Source organism: Sinohyriopsis cumingii, chromosome 16, assembly GCF_028554795.1.
Source record: "Sinohyriopsis cumingii isolate HCF-2022 chromosome 16, ASM2855479v2, whole genome shotgun sequence".
Lineage (NCBI taxonomy): Eukaryota > Metazoa > Mollusca > Bivalvia > Unionida > Unionidae > Sinohyriopsis > Sinohyriopsis cumingii.
This window is the reverse complement of record NC_142976.1, coordinates 38,451,795-38,476,106: the sequence shown is the minus strand read 5'-3', so window position 1 is coordinate 38,476,106 and position 24,312 is coordinate 38,451,795. Positions and strand designations below refer to the sequence as shown.

The following is a 24,312-nucleotide window of genomic DNA, read 5'->3' as shown; positions in this document are numbered from 1 at the left end:
GATCACTCTTTTTTCCCACTTGGAATACACTTTTTCCTCACCAGGGATTGGCATGTATGTATTTTATAGACAAAGGGCAATCATTCTTTTTCACTACCTCCTCGTACTGTTGACATGGGGCTCTAGTTTTAAGTTTACACTGTGAACTGACAATATGTCACTCACATCACCACAAGAAATCGATTGGAAATTTGTGCTAATTTTGAACATCCATTGTCCACTACCTTTTTGCTGCCAAAAGTGGCAGTCTCTGAGCCTTGCCTTGGACTGTAATGTTTCTGTGATAGACATTGATGAGGCTATTGGCTGGCATGCACAGTTGACCTTCTTGAGTTTTAATCCTGAAATTTAGTTCGATTGTAATGCCTCTGGATCTCGTTGACATTAGCACAACCTCCATGGGCACCCTATGCAGCTTTTACTGGAGTTGCCCAGAGAGTTTGTTTGGTAAGATTTTATTTCTTTCTTTCTCCAAGACATAAACCATATTGTCGTCAACATGGTCACTCCATACCTTGACCATGGGGTCAAGGTCACATTAAAAGACAACTGCATTAAGTCTTTTCATTGGCTTACATTTCTTTGACCCTTTCATGGAATTTCTTCATACTTTGGATGAATCATATGATGCTAAGACAATTTATTCTGTGACATCCTTGCTTAACTTTTGTACCTTGGCATCAAGGTCTCATGGTTTACAGGGGTGCTCTCTTCATGATTTCCACTTGTAGGTTAAGACTGCCTTATCTTATTGTTATACTATTCTTTGCAAACAGGAATCCTGAATTGTTGATATGACTGACAGATGAAACAAATTCTGTGAGCAACCAGACTCTGTTCAACAGGATATATCAAATATTTTATATTATTTGATTTATTTATCTATTAATGTGTCAGATAAATAACCACAGCGATGTAAAATTCAAAGGTGATTATGCTTATAGCTTGCAACTTTACAACTTGATTTCTTAGGTGAACAGTTGTATAGTAAATTTTAGAAGTTTGGTTTGGTTTCTCAGTAATGATATTTGTTTGCTACTTATCATCAGTCCTGCAAAATGGGAAAAAATGCAGAGAAAAACATCTGTATTTAAACGAATGCTCCAGGATCTATACTATAGACATTTAGGATGTGCAGCCCTAGACACCATGTGCTCCATTGTAATGTGGTGAGTTGTCATCGCAAATCTGGCTGCCATGTAAACTTTTTGGGGAAAAAAATCTGACAGGAGATGTCAGAATTTCAGCGGGGCCTCGAGTGGTCTAAAGCGCTCTCCATTACGGATCACTGCCATCTCACCTCTGTCTGCGTGGGTTCGAGTCCAGGATTCAGCCAATGTGGGTATGTGAGAAAGCTTGCCAGTAGCTTCTCGTGGGTCAGTGGTTCTTCTTGGGGTTTTCCCGGGTTCTTCCTCCACCATTAATACTGGCCGCCATGCAGAGCCTTTTGTGTGCTGAAAAATGGCGTTAAACCCCACAACAACAACAACATCAGAATTTCAGGATCCTTGCTTACAATGTGCATCTGTATGCTGAATTTATTCATTTTGAAGCTATTTGTTCTTTGCATTGTTTGTCAGAAACATCCAAAATTAAAATTATGACATCTTGTCATTACATCACCATCTAGTTCATTATGACATAATCATGAAGCAAGCTTGAGATAACTTAGATAGTTGCCATCCATAACGGGACTGTTGCATGCCTATTTAGCTTCCTTCATTTAAATCAAATATGAAAAGTTAAAGAATATCCCATCTAATCATTGTGTAACTTTTGTCTTGCAGTGTTAAATTTAACATTAATTGACCTTCCTGGTATGACCAAAGTTCCAGTTGGGGATCAGCCAGTAGACATTGAGGCACAGATTCGTGCAATGCTTTTAGAATTCATCTCAAAGGAGAGTTGTCTCATTCTGGCTGTCTCACCTGCCAACTCGGATCTTGCCAACTCTGATGCTCTCAAGATTGCAAAAGAGGTAGATCCACAAGGTGAGAAAAATAAAGGTCTACTTAAGAGTATTGTCTGTAAGTGGAAAAAGATTATTATTGGTCATGTAAAGAAAAGAAAAAAAAACTGACCAAAATATCTTAATATTTTTGTAGTATTAGTATTAGTGTACATTTCAGTAGCATTCAATTTTAGTGATGTTTTTGAGCATGTTAATGACATAATATGCAGCAAATTATTAATGGTCAATAATAAATATTATAATGTGATGGTTTACATTGTCTTAGGAGAAAATTCTCAGAAGTCATCAGTGATTATGTTACATACTACTAGTGTCATCTCATTAGAGATATGTGCATTAGATTTTGATGGAAATATGTTTCCTCAGAAAATTCATAATTTTATCCTGAAGTTAGTTATTTTATTGAAATGTGAATGTGTATATGAATCCTTTAAATATTAAATCCTTTTCTCCCATAGATCTCAGTAAAGTTTATATATTTATAATTTTTTATTGTTTGAAAAAGTGGAAGGATCTGCTATAAAAAAATAATTTAGTTCAAAAACAATGTAGCTTTATTTTTTAACTTTTAAGACAGAAATGCATAATTCAGCATTCAGTCAAATGTTTGTCGGGGGAAAAAAAATCAGAAATGGGTAATTTTATTAAAGAAACAAAAACTAGATTAGAGTGTGAGGACAAAAGCTAAATGAACAAGATTGGGATAAGTAAATTTCATAGCAAAGCTCACTTCTGGTACACAAAACAAATAACTAATTTGTTGGGAAAAATGAGGTGACTATTGGAATGAATTTTAGTACTGAGCTAGTGTATCGATGACAAGAAAACAGTCCATATGATTAACTTCAGCTTTTCTGAGTTAAAAGTCCAGAATCAAGTAAATCTCTTGGTAATCAATCATTTTGCATAGAATTTAAGAATATGTTACACCAGGATGAGAATACTTTGTTGGATGAATTTACTATCATATAATAAGGATATCCATGATCTACTTTTCACAGATGGGGTAGGGGGATGAGAAGTCTTTTTTTTTTCTTAGAGAGGAACCACCAGTCCATAGAAATGATATGGACTGGAAAAGTAGTTTAACCATCAGATGTATTCATAAAAAATAAAGAAAACAAGAACAATTATCATTATCTCTTACAGGTGTAAGGACGATTGGTGTTATCACAAAAATAGATTTGATGGATGAAGGGACAGATGCTAGAGAAATACTGGAGAATAAATTACTTCCACTTAGGAGAGGTAAGAATATGTACATGCCAATGGTGTGTGCATGCATGCATGCACATTGTGTGTGTGTGTGTGTGTGTGTGTGTGTGCACACACGTCACCTACATGTGTGTGCACACACACACACACACAGGTGCATGCATGTGTGTGGCGAGAGGGACATCTATGCATGATAATAGTATTACTTTGAAAAACTTTTGATGTATAATCCCACTTTTCCCATCATATTGCAAATTCTTATGACCAGTTTTGAACAGAGATTTACTACAAACATATTTTGATGCCATTGTGTAGGCAAATTGCCAGTTATATGTACATGAGATTTTTAAAGAGCCAGTTTTGTTGGAGTTATTGTCTTATGTTCTGTCAGTATCAAATCGCTACATTTTATCAGGTCCTTGTAACCAGCATTGTGGTTTTAGCGGTTTATACAATATGAATAGAAACTTGACCTTTGCAGTTCAGCTCAGCATACATGTGAAGAGAGAGGTGAGCTTAGGATGATAGATCAGGAGATTTACAAAATTTGGTCAGGAGTTTTGACTTCAAATCAAGAGGATTTTCATTGACCCAATTTTTAGCATGCAGATGGTAAAAGTGACAAATATTGAACAAATTTCCTTGTTTTTAATTAAATTATGCGTGTCATCTCATCACATTAGCCCTTTCAAAGTAACTTGTTGACTTTCATACTGTCCTTATACACCACTTCTGTGATAACTTGATGCCTTGATGCCCAAAACCATGGAAATTGATAATGAAAATAAATGAATTCCCGTTATGTTATTTTTTATATTTGGAAAATTACACAGATTTAACAACATGGAAATTTACACATTTATTAATTAATATTTTTTTGTTTTATATATATTCTTCTGTTTTTTTTCAGGTTATATTGGTGTGGTGAACAGAAGTCAGAAGGACATAGAAGGTAGGAAAGATATTCGAGCTGCTCTCGCAGCAGAAAGAAAATTTTTCCTTAGCCATCCTTCATATCGACATATGGCAGACCGTATGGGCACACCATATCTACAACGTGTTCTGAACCAGCAACTGACCAATCATATCCGTGACACACTGCCAGCATTGCGGAATAGACTTCAGTCCCAGCTTTTGTCAATGGAAAAAGATGTTGAGGAGTATAAGAATTTTAGACCAGATGATCCAGCCAGGAAAACCAAAGCTTTGATGCAGTAAGTTTATAATGACAATCTTTCAGTTTTAATCTTGATACAGGATTGCAGTGATTTGCACTTTTTGGGTATGTCTTAAAAATTGTCCTATTGTCATTTAAACGTCATGTATGTAGAAACCCTATATGATGACAAAATAGATGTACAATTTTTGGAAAGAAAACAAATCATCGTATTTAAGACAGCATAGAGAGGGATGAATGACAACTGTAATTTACAGCTAAAACCTCTTGAAAATGATTAAAATTATACAGTGTGATTATGAGTTTGATTTTTAACCAAGCTTTAACAATTTTCCAGTCATATCACTATGTCTGCCATGTGGCAGTTGTTAACGATTTTTAGCACTGGGTCACCATGCCGCATACATGTAGCATCATGTCCCACCCAGTCACATTACCCAGACACCAGGCCGATCAGTCCTAACACTAACCTCTTGGTGCTGATTGCCAAGTGAAGCAGCTGTTAGTACCATTTTTGTAAGTCTTTGGTATGACTCGGCCATGGTTCAAAACTTAGACCTCCTGCATCTGAAGTGGATGCTCTAACAACTTAGGTAACCAGAGCGATCGTGAATTATATAGTTAAAAAAAAGAAGAATCGTACAGGTTAAAATCTCACCTTCTACAAAAAAATAATATTATAAGTACATTTAAATTGAATAGCCCATATTACTTTTCTTGGAAATATTATAATGCTTTATATTAATTTTTAAAAAGTTCTTTAGGATTTTATCAGTAGTTATGAAATGGAGAAGTGTTCATTTGGTTTAGGGGAACGGTAGTGAAATATACAAATGGATGACTAATTTAATAATTTAGTTGGCAATGTGACCTGACTAGGAATTAGCTATGTTTACAATTCAGAGGTGTAGTGTGGTCCACATTGCAGGGGGGAGAGGGGGCAAACTTGAAATGATGTACAAAACATGTGAGAAAGTTATTGTTGTTTCCAGTGTGGGAGAAAGGGCATTAATATGTTGCATATGAAATGAAAAGTACAAGACAGTCACATTGCTACATTCATCTGCTATCACATTGTACTAATTTTTGGGAGCATCAACAAGTCAGTGCCTTTTCCAACTTTGTGTTGGTTGGTGTTTTTTTTCTTTCTTTCCTGGTTTTGAACCTATTTATGCAGTGGTAAGAAAAGTTAAATAGGGAAAAAGTAAGCAAAATATGTATTGAAAACTTTTGGAAGGCCTTAAGAAAAACTCCACAAACCAGGCCTGATCTGCTAGTGCATAATGCAACACTAGATCTGGGTTTAAAAAGTCCACAGTTGGGTGCACAGTGCAGGACTTGAAAATAATGCTAATCCACTAATCTTAGATCATTAAATTTGCCAGCAGGCAACAAAATCCCTACCACTCACAAATCAGTTGGATCAGTAAAAAGTTCTGCCAGTTGCCATTAAATTTAACAAGTAGTCAACTGTCAGACATACCTGACAAAATTTGGGATGGTATTCCCATTCATGGTTAATTTATATGCTTCAGGTGATGCTTGATTTATGTCATGTGTATTCCTGAGGGTATGGCATAAATCAAAATTGTGTAAATTGGAAGTAATGTAAATGGATGTACATGAGCTGGCAAGAGTTTCAGCACAAAGGTGTAAAAACAATTGCAGTGATGCAAATTGATTGTTATTTCTTCATTCTAAATCGTGTTAAAATGAAAGTGCGTAAACCAAATTAACTTAGAGTGAGCAACATATGTATGAATTGAATACATGCAAAAACCCTGAACTTGATGAGATAAATGAATAACTGATCCAGGAATGGCCACATGTTCTTCCATAAATCAAGTAAATCATAGTACTGATCATCACAACAGTCAGCATGCGCACAGGACTAGTGTTGCAACCTGGCCCAAAGCACAAATTTTAATACTAATGATAATAAATGATGTCAGGTTAATATTGACCAACTCAATAGATAAAGTACAATCATACTGAATACTGGGTTTTATTGTTGATAAACTTTCTCTGCATTGTGTGGTGACAATTGGAAAGCTGTTGAAGTTTTTTGAATATGTGCAGCTGCCAACAAAATCAGAAATTAGATGATGACAAGAAAGAGCACCGTTTGTAAACGTGATAAAGAGAGAAGTGTGTGAAAGTACCAGAAATTCAGCAATAATGAATATGAATGGTTTACCCAGAAAAGGATGTGATGATGAACACTTTCTATACTGAGTATTTGGAGAAATATGAAAATGCATGGGGGTAATATCTGCCTGATGAGTGAAATTTAAGCAGGATCAGTAAAAATGTTATGGTGATCCTATGGATCAAGGAAAAGAAATCTTTATTTAAGCTTTGACAGTATTTGTGAATAGATATGATATTTGGTATGGGAAGAATTTTAATCAATTTTAATTAATGATAAATGTGTTCTCATTAGTAGAAAGCCTAAAAAATCTGCTTTTACAAATTATAACATTGCAACCATAGACTTTTCCATCACTGATCATTTTTATGCCCCTTGATGACAGTAGTAGGTACATATAGTCTTAACCTTATCTGTCAGTCTGTTCACAGACCTGAAAGCCCTTGCGATTTTGCTGTAAGACTTAGGAAAATTACCCTTAAAATACAGACTACGGCATACAACCAAAAACTTTTAGAAAGAAATTAGTTGGCAAAAAATTGAGATAATAGGTTCATCCGTGTTTGATTTGGATCCGGTTTCATATTAGAATTAATGAAATTAGTCAGGGAACCAGGCTAACTTAACAGCAGCACCCCTGAGGCTTTAAACTGCACCTATTTGTTAATGCCAAGCATCTGCATGATCAAACTGTTGATTATAGAATTTTTTTAAATTGGTGTCCAGAAAGCAATGCATGTTTAAGATGACTGGGAAAATAAGCCTCTAGAAAAGTGTTAAAAATCAACACAAAATAATAAAATGGAATATTTGGGTTCTTGTGAATAAAAGCTGGAAAGGACACAATTATGTCTGTTGCACATCACATGCCAGTTTGAGTGTCTTGTGGGGGAGATATGATTGTTGTCATGTGAAATGGAAAAAGAATTTCTAAGAATTACGTCATGTTGAGAGATGTCAACTAGCCATTGAATATTGCTAGGGTTTGGAACTAAAGTTTGTGTAACTGTACTAGTGGTAAATAAAGTCTTCTCGTACTTTACAAACTTTTCAGATGAACATAATGTTCATCGTCACAGAGTCGAACTTTTGACTACGTTTTCCAGCTTTACAATTATAGCAGTTATTGAATTTTGTTACACCTTATTGAAAACTGGTCAATCTTATGGAAAAAATTCACCTGCCTTACTGAGACGGACTCATCAGGGTTGGCAGGTGTGTTTACACCATGGTTAAATTATTAATTGCATTTAGGCGATTACAGCCACTGTGATGGGATAACTGTGTTCAGAAACACATTTTTTATTGTTCTTTTGTTGAATTGTCCCGGTCTTGTATTTTTGACATGAGCAAGAAACATCAAAAGATAATGAAAAGGCTGGAATATTTTTGACCTTCTCCTTTTGTTTTTATATTATTGGTTGTGTTATATGGATAAATACAGCTTTATAGAGTATGCATTTATATATATTATGTAAAATGTTTAACATTATCTTTTTCTGTTCCAGAATGGTTCAGCAGTTTAGTATAGACTTTGAAAAGAATATAGAAGGGTCTGGATCTGAAATCAATACAAAGGAGCTCTCAGGAGGTGCCAAAATTAACAGAGTTTTCCATGAAAGATTTCCATTTGAGCTAGTCAAGGTGAGATGGGGTAGAATTGAATAAAACTTATCCATTTTATTGTCAACTGTACAAGTATCAAACAACTTGTAGACCATGATATAGCAACATTATTGACCATCATCTAGCACCTTCTGGACCATGATTTAGCAAATTGTTTACTAAGATCTAGCAAATTATTAAACAAGATCCAGCAAATTGTTTTCCTGAGATCTAGCAAATAGTTTTACTGAGATCTAGTAAATTGTTTTACTGAGATCAAGCAAATTGTTTTACTGAGATCTAGCAAATAGTTTTACTGAGATCTAGCAAATAGTTTTTTTGAGATCTAACAAATTGTTTTACTGAGATCTAGCAAATGGTTTTACTGAGATCTAGCAAATTGTTTTACTGAGATCTAGCAAATAGTTTTACTGAGATCTAGCAAATTGTTTTACTGAGATCTAGCAAATAGTTTTACTGAGATCTAGCAAATTGTTTTATTGAGATCTAGCAAATAGTTTACCAAGATTTAGTAAATTATATACCGTAATCTACTAACTTATTGATGATGATTTAGCAACATGTAGACTAGACCATAATCTGTCAACTTGCAGACCTTGATCTAGCAACTTGCAGACCTTGAGGTAGTAATAAAGACCATAATCTGTCAGCTGTAGACCATGAATGCAACTTACAGGCCGTGATCTACTAATATGCAGACCAAGATCTAGCAACTATTAGACCAAAATCGAGCAATTTGCAGATCATGATTAAACATTTTTGGTCATGATCTGGAAGTTTGTAGACCATAGTTTAGAAATTTGTAGACCATTTTCTAGCAACTTGTAAACCATGATCTTGAAATTTGTAGATGATGAGCTCATTTATCTTGCAGTTTGTAGACCGTGATCTAGCAACTTATATGTTCTTATTGCAGTTTGGTCATTTAAATAAGGTGGTGTTGGTAGTGAATGAAACCACTAACGATTGTTTGGCAACTGATGAAACTGATCATGTTTGAATCGAGGATCAAACTGAAACTCCAAAAGGCATGGATAGAGTGCTGTTGGTTCTATTCTAATGAAGCTTCAGTTCAGAATTTGTTATAATTAAACAGGGTTAGAATTATAATATGACCAAATTTCTGCTATGTGCTTGTTAATCTAGCAGGAATATAACTTACTTAGAGGTTAATTTTGTTACCTAATTCGTATTGGTCACTGCTGCTTTAAAACCATTTGAATATCCATTATATTGCTTTTAATACGTGTTTTCTACAAATAGCTTTAGGCAGGAACAACACTGAATTGCTTATGTATTCAGCTGATCAGTATCTTATGGATGCTTTTTGCACAGTACTGTTTTCATTGATACATCATAGTTGTGAAGGTGCTTGTTAGAAAATTCCAGGAAATACTGAAAACATTGATCGACTTTACTTTTGTTGTAATCAGTTTCAAATTGGACCATTATTCTTGACAGGATAAAGTTATTATAGAGGCTATTTTTAATCAGTAAAGCTAAAAACTTGTGTCACTGGGAGTTGTTTGCGGTTACCATTGTACTGGATGTTTTACCAGGTAGTTAAACCAAAAGTAGCAGTTTTCTACTGGATTAACTTTATTTTGAATTCTGATTAAATTTAGATATTTTGTGGAATGCATGAGCCTCATTACTGGGAGTAATTCATGTTAATTTGGATCAGCTCAGGATGCCAAATAGAAGAAAATACAATTATTAAAAGAAAGCATTATATTTTCAGTCTCGTGTGTTCTTGTTTCCTTTCCACATGTCTTAAATCAAGATGATTTTCATGGATTTTACAACTGCTGATTAGGCATCTAAGGATAACTACTAAAGACAAACTTCATTTTAAATTTTTAGAGTTGTTTTATGTATCAATGATTATTATGATATGATTCGGTTATGTTGAAACCAACTGCGTACATGATTACTAGTTAAAGCCAGTCACTACTTGGTTTGTACATGAAGCTAGCTAAATTAAGATCTTCAGAATAGAATGCTTTAAATATAGTGATCCTCTTTTCAGTCAACGAATAAGGGTCTTTGTGTGGATATGAGGATATTGATTTTAGTTTTATTGTCACCAATTAAGCTTTATCAATGAGACCTAAGGAAGGCACTTTCAAAAGGGGCTAGTCACACAATTTTGAATTTTTAAAATTATTTTCATATAAACTCCGAGTAATTACAGAAATGATCTATTTCAAAACAGATGCCTTCCCTGGGTACCATGCATGTTTATTTAAACGGAAGAGCCCTTACAGAATCAGGTGTTCCAAAACTGTATTAGTCTTGTTATAAATGAGAAATAATACTTTTATTTTACTCATCCGACCTATAATTTTTTCTTCATGTCAAATAAATATCCCTTTCAGATGGAGTTTGATGAAAAAGAACTGCGCAGGGAAATCAGCTATGCTATCAAGAACATTCATGGTATAAGGTCAGTATCAGATTAAAATTTTATAGAGCTTTTTGTGGATTCACACTTTTAAACATAACATGTATCAGCTTCATTTCTAGTTGTCAAGTGGAAGCTACAAACATATGACTTCCAAAGCAGTTTATAAGAAAAGTAAAGAATTAATATGAAAGTCAGACCTGGAAAATTTATTGGTAACTTACTAGGATAAAAACATTTGTTTGCCAGAATAAGATCCAGTAATACTATATACAATTGTTTATATGCCCCCTGCCATATTTGTGTAAGGGGCATGTTGTTGTTGTTGTTGTGGGGTTTAATGCCATTTCTCAGCACACGATAAGCTATGCATGGCGGCCAGTATTAATGGTGGAGGAAGAACCCGGGAAAACCCCTGAAAGAACCACCGACCCACGAGAAGCTACTGGCAAGCTTTCTCACATACCCACATTGGCGGAATCCTAGACTCGAACCCACGCAGACAGAGGTGAGATGGCAGTGATCCGTAACGGAGAGCGCTTTAGACCACTCGGCCAATCAGGGCCTAAGGGGCATGTAGTGTTGCCCATATACATTCATGACACATTGTGTCCCAAAATAAGTTTGGTTTCTATTAAATAACTTTTGAAGGAATTTAAAGATTGAAATCCATTTTTTCATGTGGCTTTACATTAAGAAGGCATAGGTCATGTTTATTTTCATCATTTTCTGCCCTGTTTGCATTGAACTTTGTCCATCAGTTTCATTTCAGTTTTATAACTTTTGAATCAGTTCATGAATCAAAATCAAATTTTGTATGAGGTTTAATATCAGCTAAACCAAGGTCAGGTTCTGTTCACACTGTTTCCTGGCAATAGTTTATTGAGTAATGGCCCCAGTTTGATCTAGAACTTTGATTATCAGTTTAATTTCTATTCAGTAACTTTTGAAAGACATCATGGATTGAAATAAAGTTTGGTATGAAAACCTAGGTCAGCTTTGATTTTTACTATCTTATGGGGAAGATGTATGGAGTTAGGACCCCTCTGTGAATTGGATCATTAATCTAGACACTAGAATTGTACTGTATCAGTGTGAACATTTGTGGTTTATGGACACATTTCTAGGTGCACATGTTTTGATTATAAATATCCAGGAATCAAGATTTTTATAAACATTGTCTACAATCCAGCTTTTCCATTCTTTTTTACAATTCAGGATAAGTAACAGAAAATTTTACTTGCCCAGAAATATTTTCAACTTGCTCTAGATTGCTGGACAGCATATTTTCACACTAAATGAGTGGGACATTTTTTATCAATACCTGACAGAAGGACTGTGTTCTCATCAGCTGTTAATCACCTGTAAGTTGTTTTTGATGAAATATGTCAAAAGGAGGAAGTGAGAGCTGTTGTGTCACGAAGTGCTTAGGACAAGATAGAAGTTTTGTGAGCGTTTAATTATGTAAATTAACATTGAAAGCATAAAGGTTTTATAAAGTTGCCTGTATAAAAAATGTTATAAGAAAAACCTTCAATGGGTTCTGTCATTATTAAGTGAATTATGGACAGGGTTTCTCACTTACAGAAAATGAAGTGATACAGAGTTGGTAAAAAACCAGTCTTTGTCTTTGTCTTTGTGATGAGTTTCTTATTGACCTGGTTTTATTTACTACCAGTATTATTCCACTTTTGAGGCAGGAACAGTCCGTGTAACCAAGCAATAATTGTATATTTATTTATGGGAGAGCAACAGACCAATTAACCAAGCAGTAATTGTATATTTCTTCATGGCTTTATGGGAGATCAACATATATTGTAACCAAGCAATAATTGCATATTTGTTTATGGGAGAGTAACAGATCATGTAACCAAGCAGTAATTGTATATTTGTTTATGAGAGAGCAACAGACCATGTAACCAAGCAGTAATTGTATATTTCTTTATGGCATTATGGGAGATCAACATATGTTGTAACCAAGCAATAATTGTATATTTGTTTATGGGAGAGCAACAGACCATGTAACCAATCAGTAATTGCATATTTGTTTATGGGTGATCAACATATATTGTAACCAAGCAATAGTTGCATATTTGTTTATGTGAGAGCAACAGATCATGTAACCAAGCAGTAATTGCATATTTGTTTTGGACTTAAATATTTATGATGAGTTATTTTTTAAAAACCGTTGAGAAGTTTATGATGAGTTATTTTTTAAAAACTGTTGAGAAACACGAATGCATTGTAGCATTGTTAGTCCACTATTTTCTCTAGCTTTAATACTATAACACAATTTGATATCATCCATGTATTCATGTTTTGCGATATTTGCTCTGGCAATAGTGTAGTACTTTGAACCATCCAAAACTAAATATCTTACTGGCAGCTTGAATGAAATAAGGCCCAATCTAGTAAAGTAGTCCCTTTATGGATTTCTGCCAAAGACTTTCATTTTTTTTTTTTTTTACTGGATTTTATTTATCACTTGTTGAAATCCCTTTGCAGGTTCAAAAGAAGGTGCTTGGGAGAATTGTGTGCATTTGATCTGGTTCACATTTGAACAAAATTCACCATTAGTATGCAGCTCTACACATGACAAATGAAAGTTATTGTTGGATGATAATTTTTTCTCATAAGTTCTTTTGATGTCAGCAATCACATTAGCATTAGGAATATAAGCATTACTGCTTGAATCCAGCCCTACTAAAAGATGAAATTCATATTTTCTCTCTGTTTCATATAGACAACTCTTGTCCATTATCTCTCTTTGCCAGCACTAGGTGTCCCCAGTGTTTAAGCCTCACTTCAGGACAGCAACATAGTAGGAGATACTTACCATCAATCCAAATCAAATCTTGTTAAATTTGAATCATTTATACAGGATTTTGGATTTATTTGGATTGATTTTCATTCCTAATCAGCTTTTCTGCATTTCATTTTGAATTTTGTGAATTTTTTTAAATTGAGGAAGTGTGGAATGGTTTATCTGAAATGGAAGCAGATCATGAACATGGCTTCAGACCATAAGTATGAAAATCCTCCTTTGCAACAACCCTTTTCTGATTTGATCATGGAGAGTGAGGAGATTAATTTTAGGGCTGCCATGAAAGAGATATACCTGGTATTGCCAGCTTTGGAATGTCCTACCACCATGCATGATTGTGCAGTTAAAGTGTCTGTCAGCATTGATGAAGAAGAGTCTCCAGCCTAGACAGAAAAGATGAATTGTCATCTTTTATCAGGGCTATTTTTTGAAGTAGCAGACTTAAATTCCTGATGTTAATATGATCTGGTAAGTGATCTTGGAGAAACATAATTTACTAGAATAATTTGCTTTCTTACAATTTAGTCCCAAACTGAAACAGCACTGAAACTGAAACAACACTCGTGTCAGACTTGACATGTACCAAAGACATTTTGAGCATATTCAGAGACTAATCATATGATCATGTAAAACCACATATTTTCAACTAGCCAAAATTGGCCTATTTTTAATATCACTATCATATTTCATATCTTGAAATAAAAATTGAAATACTCTTGCAAAATGTCGCTAGTGAGAAACTTCTAGTTTGTTTTTTTCAGCTAGCATGATCAGAATTGTAACTGGCAAAATGCTTTCTTGCTTGCATAATTTGAATTCTGATGCCAGGTACCAACTGGCATCCCTGCAACTGGTCATCATAGGTAGCTCTTTCGGTTATTGGTAATGAGATAATCAGGTGCAGTGTAAGATTGAATGAAGTGGTTCAGTATGTGAATCTGATGTTTGAAACAGGCTATGGAGTCAGAATGCTACAAACTTTTCTTCGCTCTTCTGGCAAAAATCTGTAAGATTTATGGCTCACAAATTAAGTCATTTATCAGTGGCCTCTCATATAAGCATCTTTCTTTTGATCTGTGTGAGTTGAGTGGCTGGCTAATCTAGGTGATGCTTTTGAAGCATGAACAGCTGATACCAGGCCTGATTTATACAGGCTAGACCAAAGAATCAGTCATCTGTTTTAGTTGTATGCAAGCTGTAAATCAGTAGTGAAATTAGCATTTTGTCTTGGTGCACAAAACAAAGAGCATAGATTATTTTTAATCAGTGATGGTGTAATTTAAATTTGGATTAAATTGAACATGTTACAGTAATCTTGTTTGGAACATACATTTGGGGAGAACAAATGTGTATTTTAATGATTTGTTGAATGTATAATAATAATAATAATAATAATAATAATAATAATAATAATAAACATGTGCATAGTATTTGCTCAGAAACAATTTTGACCTGTGTACAGATGTCACCTCTGTACAAAAGCCAGTTTTGCATTTTCCCACGCTGGCTGCTTTTGACAGGTTTTACTATATTGCCAATACAAGAAAGTCTGTCTTGAGAGATCAGGTTCTACATGCACTGATTTATTGATTATATAGTGTTATGGCCTGCCTTGAGAAATCACCTCTCTGCGAGATCATTTTTTTGTTTGCAGAAGGGTGGTCTTTCAAGACATGTTCTAATGTACTGCAAACATTTCCATTCCCAAACCAACACCATAGCTATAAAGATTCTTGAAAAAGGATATTTGAAAATTCCACAGCTCTTACTCTACCAGTTCTTTCACATGTTGGAATGAATCAAAGACAATAAAAGCCTCCAAATTTGACTAAACGTCCCTGTATACAGACAGTTTAAACGATAGGGACAAGGTTGTAGCTGCAGTGCAGCATCCCATAATACCTTCTTTATCCAATAAACGAATACAGCCTTTATTTTACTGTAGAGATTATAGTCATACTAAAAATCATTGAACTATATGCAAATATTGTTTAGAAATCAGATTTTGTAAAATTCCTGAAAATCCATTAAAATGCCCCAAGTTGAACAAAAACTAGTTGAAGTCACCATTTATGAATGGAAGATTCCATATAGTGACTTTAAATATTATATTGATTGGCATGTTCTGTCCGCTTGGCAAAATATGTAAGAATGATAATCCACAAATTGTGGTACATCAGACCCATGCTTGGAGATTGGCATCCCTCATATAGTACAGGTTGTATTGTGTCACTTGCATATATGACACATCTGTGACCGATACTTACTTCTTGAAGGGTGAATGTTGATCAGGCTCCAGATCTTGCCAGTGGGGCTCAGAGGAAGGGGAAGACATACTTATTAATGACTTCCACTGTGTGAAACGGAAGCTTTTTGGTGATGTAGCACTTGGGAAATTGTTTAAATATCTTAATGCATTTTATATAACAAACTGTGACCTGTAATTTAAAGATTTTAACTTTTTAGTTGTTGTCTTTTTTGCATACTTCTTAAAGATCATTATATTTTTTCTCTGATCTTCATATAAGAGTAACCGCTCCAGTGGCCTAGTGGTTAGAGCTTCTGTCTTGGATGAGGGAGGTCATGGGTTCGATCCCTGGCTGAGTCATACCAAAGACTTACAAAAATGGTACTAATAGCTGCCTCACTTGGCGCTCAGCATTAAGAGGTTAGTGTTAGGACTGGTCAGCCTGGTGTCTCAGATAATGTGACTTAGGTGGGACATCATGCTACATGTCTGCAGCATGATGCCCCAGTGATAGACATCACTATAAACTGCCACAATGCAGACATCATAGCAATATGACTGAAAAATTGTTAAAGCTAAGTTAAGAATCCAAATCACACACACACTCATATAGGAGTATATGTCTAATATACTCTTAAAGGATTTATCTTCCTAAAGATTTTAACAATTCTTTCAATTTGATCAGCAAAACTTTTGCTTATCACTATTTAACCTGGATTGTGCTAATGTGCTGTAAATTCATTTTTTTGCTAATTTTAATGGCAATTACAACACAATGTTGGCTATATCAAGCTAAGGAAAAGAGATCTAAATGCCTTTCCCGAGGCTGAACCAGGCTTCCCTGGGTGAGTATTGCACCCATGACACCAGGATTATGAGTCTCAAACAACTGAGCTACCATGGATCCCAGAAGTGCTTTTAAACTCTACACATGCTGGTATATACATGTCCACAAAAATCAATTTATTCAAGATGTGGGTTTGATGTATTTACTATGGTTTTCAAGTACAATGTGGTCCCCCTCTTTTGTGGTAACCCATTAAGAAGTGGGAAAGTGCCCTAATAAAAGGGGTGTGATTCCAGTGCGGGATAACGCAGATGTGAATAATAATTATGTATAAAGTATGAATGATGTAATTAATAATTTTTGAATATTTAATATTTTCATTTAAAAATCACAGGCATATTGTGGAATCATTGTGATAAAATTTTAATTAATATTGTGTAAAATAATGATTATTAATTATTTAACAGTTGAGATCAATATCACATGGAAACCTTCTAGTACCAAAACCAAGAACAGAGCAATTTAGAAAGAGTTTTCAATACTCTGGTACAGTTCTGTGGAATAAGCTTCCACTACATGTAAAATCTGCTGAAAATATTAGAGTATTTAAGAAAAGATGTCATGAGCATGTATGTGTTTCTAATAGATAATGGAATTTAGTATTTTAATACTAAACATGTTAAATAAATACTAATTATCCTTCATATAATGTGCATTGTTATACTCTCCTTAAGAGGGCCTCAAGGGAGAATAGTCCTTGACTAATGAGTCACCCTCTATAAATAAAGCATTATCATTATTATTATTATTATTATTATTATTATTATTATTAATCATTAGTTATGTGCAAAACTACCGTGTCAATAAAATCGGGTACAAACATCTTCATGTAACTATAATTGTCCATGAATTCCATTTTCCTACTGTTTTAAAATGTATAACCAACGATGTTTATTTGAATCTTTCGAACATCAAATTTCTCAGCAGTGATGAATGGACTGTCTTTTTGTTTAGTCAAATCATTTTCACATTTCTTTGAAACTGAGAAATTTTATGATATTGTTTGCACTTACTGCAGGAACTTATTACTGCATGCAGCCTGTAGTTTTAAACAAAATGCTCATTGTTTACAAAGGAACTGAGCTTTTCATGTGATCTACTGTTTTTAGTCTGTATCTTTCAAATACATATCATGAAGTATTAGAGAGAAAGCACTACAGCTAACAAATGGTGAAAGGATGTCATGCAGACATGAACTGAACAATGCAGTGCTTTTTGGCAGTTAGCTTTTATCAGATTGACAATTATCAGCAGTAATAATAGCCATTAATTGACAAAATTATAAAACCAAACATTGAAGGAACACATTGCAGAAAGGATAATCAGATTACATACATACCTCTTTGTTTGGATTAAAAATAGGTACCTTATCGGTATTTCAGAACAAATGCCATGGGGTTAATTAAAATACCTGCAAATATTTGTGAGATTTCTATACATTATGCGACTACTTCTTGAGGGGCAAATTTGATAATTTTTGCATTAATATACTGGCCACAGGTACCATTAGAATGGTGATCATCACAGAGATGTACATTTGGATTATTATACTGGCCACAAGTACCATTAGATTGGTGACTATCATAGAGAGGTACATTTGCATTATTATGCTGGTCACAGTACCATTAGATTAGGGACTATCAGAGTGGTATGTTTGCATTAATATACTGGACACAGGTACCATTAGCTTGGTGACCATCATAGAGAGGTACATTTGCATTATTATGCTGGCTACAGGTACCATTAGATTGGTGACTATCATAGAGTGGTATGTTTGCATTAATATACTGGCCACAGGTACCATTAGATTGGTGACCATCATAGAAAGGTACATCTGCATATGCTGGCCAAATGTACCATTAGATTGGTGCCCATCATAGAGAGGTTCATTTGCATATGCTGGCCATATGTACCATTAGATTGGTGACCATCTTAGAAACACAAACTCATTGATGCCAAGGGACCCTGGCCATATAAAGCAGGTGGTTGCAGGTTGGGGGCAAGGTGGGGTTGGGATGGGGGCAATCAGGATGGGGACAACTGTAATGCACATGCAGAATTTGGTGAAGTTTTACTCAAGACTGGGATGTCTTATGAAAGAGAGGACCTGAATGAATTATAAACGTCTCTTTATTTTAAGCTTTAACAAGTATGTTGAGTTAAAAATGGTATTACTAACACAAATTAGTTATAGAGCTTTACCATTTTCTGGAGAACTTACTCTGTATGGTTTACAAGGTAATAATTCTTTGTTGATGTTTGTCATTTTCAGAATGCCTTTGTTGATAAGTTACAAAACTGAAGTATATCAAATGGGATAGTAGTGGTTATCTGTGTGGGAAATAGTTTACATTTACGTGTTTCTGTGATGATATTACAGTTTATTTCAATGTATTTTCTTACAGGTCAGGTTTATTCACACCCGATATGGCTTTTGAAGCCACTGTTAAGAAACAGATTGATAAATTGAGGGAGCCATCATTAAAATGTGTTGACATGGTTACCACTGAATTGACAAACGTCGTCAGGAAGTGTAGTGATAAGGTAATGGTCATCATCTAAGATCTAGTTTATTTTCAGATCTGTGTCTCAAATGAAAACTCTTCTTCATGTCACAAGGTCAGGACAAAGTGACATCATGACAGATGTCATCCTTGAAATGTACTAGCATAGTGGCTAAATAGTCACTTTTTCTCTGCATGATTCTGAGGCTCTAATTCTTATATGTGAAATGTTTTTGTCCATTTTCAGAACTGGACTTTTCACTCCAGACATGGCTTTTGAAACCATTGTAAAACGTCAGATTGACAAATTGAGAACTCCATCATTGACATGTGTCAGTTTGGTAATCACAGAATTGACAAATATAGTACAGAAGTGCTCAGAGAAGGTAGTACTGGTCTCAGTTTCTGTATATCTGTAATCAACCTTGGAGTAACCTAGCAACCTTGTTACCTGGCAACCTTCAGTTACCTTGCAAATATTTGTCATGTAATAACAGCAATTTCCATCCTACTATAATGCATGCCATTAAAGCACAGTTCACAAGAATGTTTAGAAATAATCTACTCTCACCCTCTTGGCTTTCAGGATGTAACACTTGAAAATTTACAACATATTAAGCTATCTGCTTCACTTTTATCAAAATAAGATACATTATAGAAATTGGGATTATTGTTGCTTGAACTTGACAGTTATTGTGTGCAAAATTGCATAAATACAGAACTTCATTTTTATTACACTTTTACTAGACATTACTGTCACATGAGATAAATTCATCATTTTATTAAACTTTTACTAGACATTACTGTCACATGAGATAAATTCATCATTTCAGCCTCAAATGTGGTATTAGTGTTTAGGTTGTTTATCTTTGATAGCAAGACTGTTGAGTATTGTATTGGAATTTTAGATAATATGTTGTTCTGATATGTGTTGTATTGTTGGACAAAAATTTTAATTAAAGCACCTTGTAAAGACATTATAGAGAATTCATTGATAATAAATTTTTTTAATTCCATTATATCTTTCATATTTTAAATTAAAAATGATACATTTGTTAACAGTTTGTTTAATGAAACTTATTTTGCTTTTTATTCCTGCACTTCTGTGAAGAGTGGGAATATTGTTGTTACCCTTGTGCATAATTACAGTTTTCCATCTGTCTTATTGTCTGTCCATTTATCTGTGACAAAGCTTTTTGTTGCTTCTTCTTCAGACCACTTTGAAGATTTTAATAAAACTTTGTAGGCCAGACATGTGGTTCATTGTATCCTTTTTTTCTTCTGGCCCAATTTTACAGAAATTTGTCGAAAATGGTTTTAAAAAATCTTTTTAAAAAATAAAAACGCAGTTTTTCATCCCATGTCCAGCACTGTTTGGAGAATTATTATTGCGGCTTTGTAGGCTAGATATGATGTTCATATAGATATGCAATAAGTTCAACTTTTTATTCTAACTCAGGTTTGTGGAAATTTCTTTGAAAAAAATTTGTCAAAAATGGGGGTACATTTTGAAAACTAATTTTGTCATTACTTCTTTGACAACACTGTTTCTCGGAATTGTTTGAAACTATTATTGCCTTGATATGTGGTTGGTGTAAATATAATGTAAGGTTTTACTAATTTCCTCAGGCTTACTTTTTGGGAAAATTATGGAAAATGGTGCTTTTTTGTGAATTCATCTCATCACTTTTTAAACTTCTACACTGTTTGGATAATTTTATTTAAGCTTTGAAAACTAGAGTGGATGAGCAAGAATGTTTTTTGATTACCCCAGGCCCTTTTTTTGAGACAGTTTCTTGTCATTTACCCAAACTGGGGGTGTTTGATAGATTCAATCTGTCATCACTTTTTCTTTTACACTGCTTGACAATTTTATCAAAAACTTTGCGAGATTTGTGAAATGCCAGAAGTGTGGAATATGCATGTCTCTGAAGGCACATCAATTATTTTTAAATTGTTGCATGTTCTAGTTAAGAATTCACTTTTCACATATTAAGAAGCACTTTAAAATTTACAATTTCATAGAACTTTGAAATTTTTGTTATCATCTGATGATTGATAAAAAAAAAATCTCCTTCAAATTTCTTTGATCCTTATTCAGGAATCCAAAGTCTCCTTAAAAAGTTTATTCCTTTTAATATGATTTGTATATACATTCTCCAAACCCTCTGGTAGGTCAGCCTATTATAAAATTAAGACCTACATACTGCCTTAGTTGCACTGCTTGCTTACTCTCAAAAACATGCAATTTTTCCCTCAGGCACAGCTGACCAAGTTTGATTCCCAGAAAGTGCTTATTGTTTGAGGAAGCTTTCCTTCAGTGGTTAATATTAATCAATATTGTATTTGTGAAGAAGTTTATTATATGTAGTGTTAGCTGAAGATACAAATGTTCTTGTTCAAAACTGGATAACTTTACTGTGACACAATTTGTAATTATTATGTTAAAATGATGGAACAATTTAGCTGTATAGTATATTACATTTTCACATTAGACCAACAAGCTGTCCACCATCATTCTTTATTATGATCTATCATTATGGGCTGTGGTCTAGATTCAATGGTAGATGATCCACCTAGTAAAAATTCTGGACTTCAGACAGCTTTTACCTAATGAATTCAATCATATTGACTGTCCTTTGTAGCCCAGTAGCAAATTGAATCCCTCGTCTATCAGTCCATTGTATCAGATTTGAATACAAGTTATCCACATCTGATAGACCACATACCTATCCAGCAACTTTTGAACTCCTATGTGAATGCTAACAGTGTTTCATCAAGAAATATTTTATAGAAGGGGTGGTGGGGACTAGGGGTGTAGTTAAGTGCAGAACTAAAAGGGCACTTGTTTTTGTATCGTTATGAAAATTATAGTTTGTTGTTGTCTTTATGTGTCATCTATGAAGTAGAATTTATACAGATAAATAATGAGTCTGAGCTGACAATAGGAACAAATCTGTAGTTGTATTAAAAAATAAAACAAATAAAGATGAAAAGGAGCAAGTTGACAAGTTTCATTGTGTGTAGTGGACATTATGGTGAGAACAGCTTTTTTATGTATTTTTAGACTGACCCTCTTTGAGCCTCATGAAAATTTAAATAACTACTAGTAATGTATACAAAATAAAAAAAGTTGTTAGAACAATAAAAGAAATTGGAGAGAACAATATGTACGATTTTTGCACTGACACTCTACGAGTAATACTACTAGTAATATACACAAAGTAAAATAGTCGGTTAGAAGAATTTTTGGTCTATTTTTCACTGATCCTCCACAAAATTTAAATCCAGTAAATACAATGAAACCAGTATATAAAGGACATTAGAAGGACCACAACTTGAGTCTTGTTTAAAAAGTGTTGTTTTTTAGAGGTAGAATTTAAAAGTGAAATTAAATAACATTTATAAATAATTTTTGAGCTTATGCCCTTTTACCTAGGCATATGCTAAGTTAGGTTTAATGTTTGACATAAAAAATGTGGAAATTGTGGTTAAAGTTCTTGCTTTGACTTATTCAATTGATTTATTGCTAACTATGCTAACATCTCGGTGAATTGTTGACACATTGTTTTACTAATGATGGCCATTGAGCACTGCTATTGCTGGAAATCTGTATTGCATAATGATCGCCAGGCTGCAGGCTTTTCTCGGGCTTGTCATAGCAGCTTATACACATTGATAATTGTAACTGTATAACATATACAAATTTAAATGGTCATAACTTCAAAGTGTCTTGTACAATTTTCTTAAAATTTTCATAATATATTGAGAAATCATTATAGTCTTAATGGAAGGTTTTGCCATAAGTTGAAATATTACATGTTTTTTTGTGTTAATGAGTTGTCAGATCTATCTCCGCTTTGGTGATCCTTCAGTTAGGATCTTCATGGGTATTTTACCTATGGTTGTTTTTTTTCAAAATTATTCCATAATTTAGATTCTTTCATGCAGACTGGCCAATAAAGATTTAGAAAACCACATTGTCAAAGAACAGTTTCTATTATAACTCACAGATGGCAAGATATCCCCGGCTTCGTGAGGAGACTGACAAAATCGTAAGCACAAGAATACGAGAGCGAGAACAAGCCACAAAAGATCAGTTGATGTTGTTGGTTGACATTCAGCTCTCATATATGAATACTCAGCATGAAGACTTCATTGGCTTTGCAAAGTAAGTATCTGACTATAATACATATATGATGAGTTCATGTTGGCGGTTTATACAGAACCAAAATTCCAGATTGAAAATGAATTGTACTTCAATTTAACATTTTCCTCTATAATGGCTGGTGTAAAAGATTGTATCTATAATTGAATAGTTCTGTTATGCAACATGAAAATGATGACCAGTTCAGAGAGTAATGTCTGATTGCAGGAGTTGGTCAAGTAGGTGGAAACCCCCCAAACATGTAATATTATATATTGTGTCTATGTTTATTGACTTGTTCAAACAACCCGCAACAAAACTGGATGTTTTCTGTGTGTTTGTTTTTGCAAATTGCGTACACCAGTTACACCGCATAACGTTCCTTTCCTCGTCATAATTCAGCCATTCCCTGTCCATTTCTTCTGAAATTTTCCATTACGCTTTTCCCTATCATAAGAATTATTCCTCATCATTCTCATTCAACTTTTGCTTTTTTTCCAGTGGCTGAACACCTATCAAATACCACATTTTGCCTGTCTTATATGGAGGGAATTGTGCCTTGTTTTGAAATATGAGATGTTATAGTATAGCTGATGCAAATTATTTAAAGCAAGAAAAGGAATGGCACAGTGTCCATTATATAAGAAAGTCAGAGCAAGAAACACATTTCAAAACACGTATCTTTGCCCCCTCCCACAATTAAATGGCCTCTCCCTAACAAAGTCTTAACTTCAGCGGATGTTCTGCATGATCAAAGCAGTGGCTATTGTAAACACTGTTATAAAATATTAGCATCAGAAGATAGTGTTAGTTTCAGCTTGGAAAAGATGTGTTCCCATCAAACGAAGCCATCTGACATTCGGCACATTGTATTTAACAGCTCCAATTACGGTATCATAAGTTGTAAGTTTGGTAATTGTTCCTAATTAATCGAACCTCAATGTATTGTTGAAATTAATGATAAGACGGAAAATTTTCAAATCCTAGATGCCCATGCTCAGAGATTTTAATTCCCAACAAATGTACGGCATTCTGCTTGGATATCTCCACGTGTATTCAATTATTTGTTCATTCTTGTAAGGGAAAAATATAAAAACTATTCTTATCATCATAGAAAAAGTAGTTGTATGGAAAGGATGTGTCAATAACATGATCGTAATAAATTGATCTAATTCTTATAATTATTTCGATGGAAATGT

The 24,312-nt window shown here is 34.1% G+C and overlaps 1 protein-coding gene across 6 annotated transcripts in view; it reads left to right on the top strand.

The window, feature by feature from the left end:
* Positions 1-24,312, top strand: part of LOC149780242 (dynamin-1-like) — a 129,506-nt gene that overhangs the window by 30,170 nt on the left and 75,024 nt on the right. For 5 of the 6 annotated variants that reach the window (XR_016415034.1, XM_089937015.1, XM_089937013.1 and 2 more), the window contains exons 4-10: positions 1,788-1,991; positions 3,122-3,220; positions 4,098-4,401; positions 8,022-8,157; positions 10,518-10,585; positions 18,868-19,006; positions 22,980-23,137. Coding sequence is in view for 5 of the 6 variants with exons in the window: in XM_089937015.1 (XP_089793141.1) it covers positions 1,788-1,991; positions 3,122-3,220; positions 4,098-4,401; positions 8,022-8,157; positions 10,518-10,585; positions 18,868-19,006; positions 22,980-23,137 (1,108 nt within the window). In the remaining variant the exon portion in view is untranslated. Of the gene's footprint in view, positions 1-1,787; positions 1,992-3,121; positions 3,221-4,097; positions 4,402-8,021; positions 8,158-10,517; positions 10,586-18,867; positions 19,007-19,213; positions 19,353-22,979; positions 23,138-24,312 lie in introns of all 6 variants that reach the window. The other variant, XM_089937014.1, reaches the window with a different exon arrangement.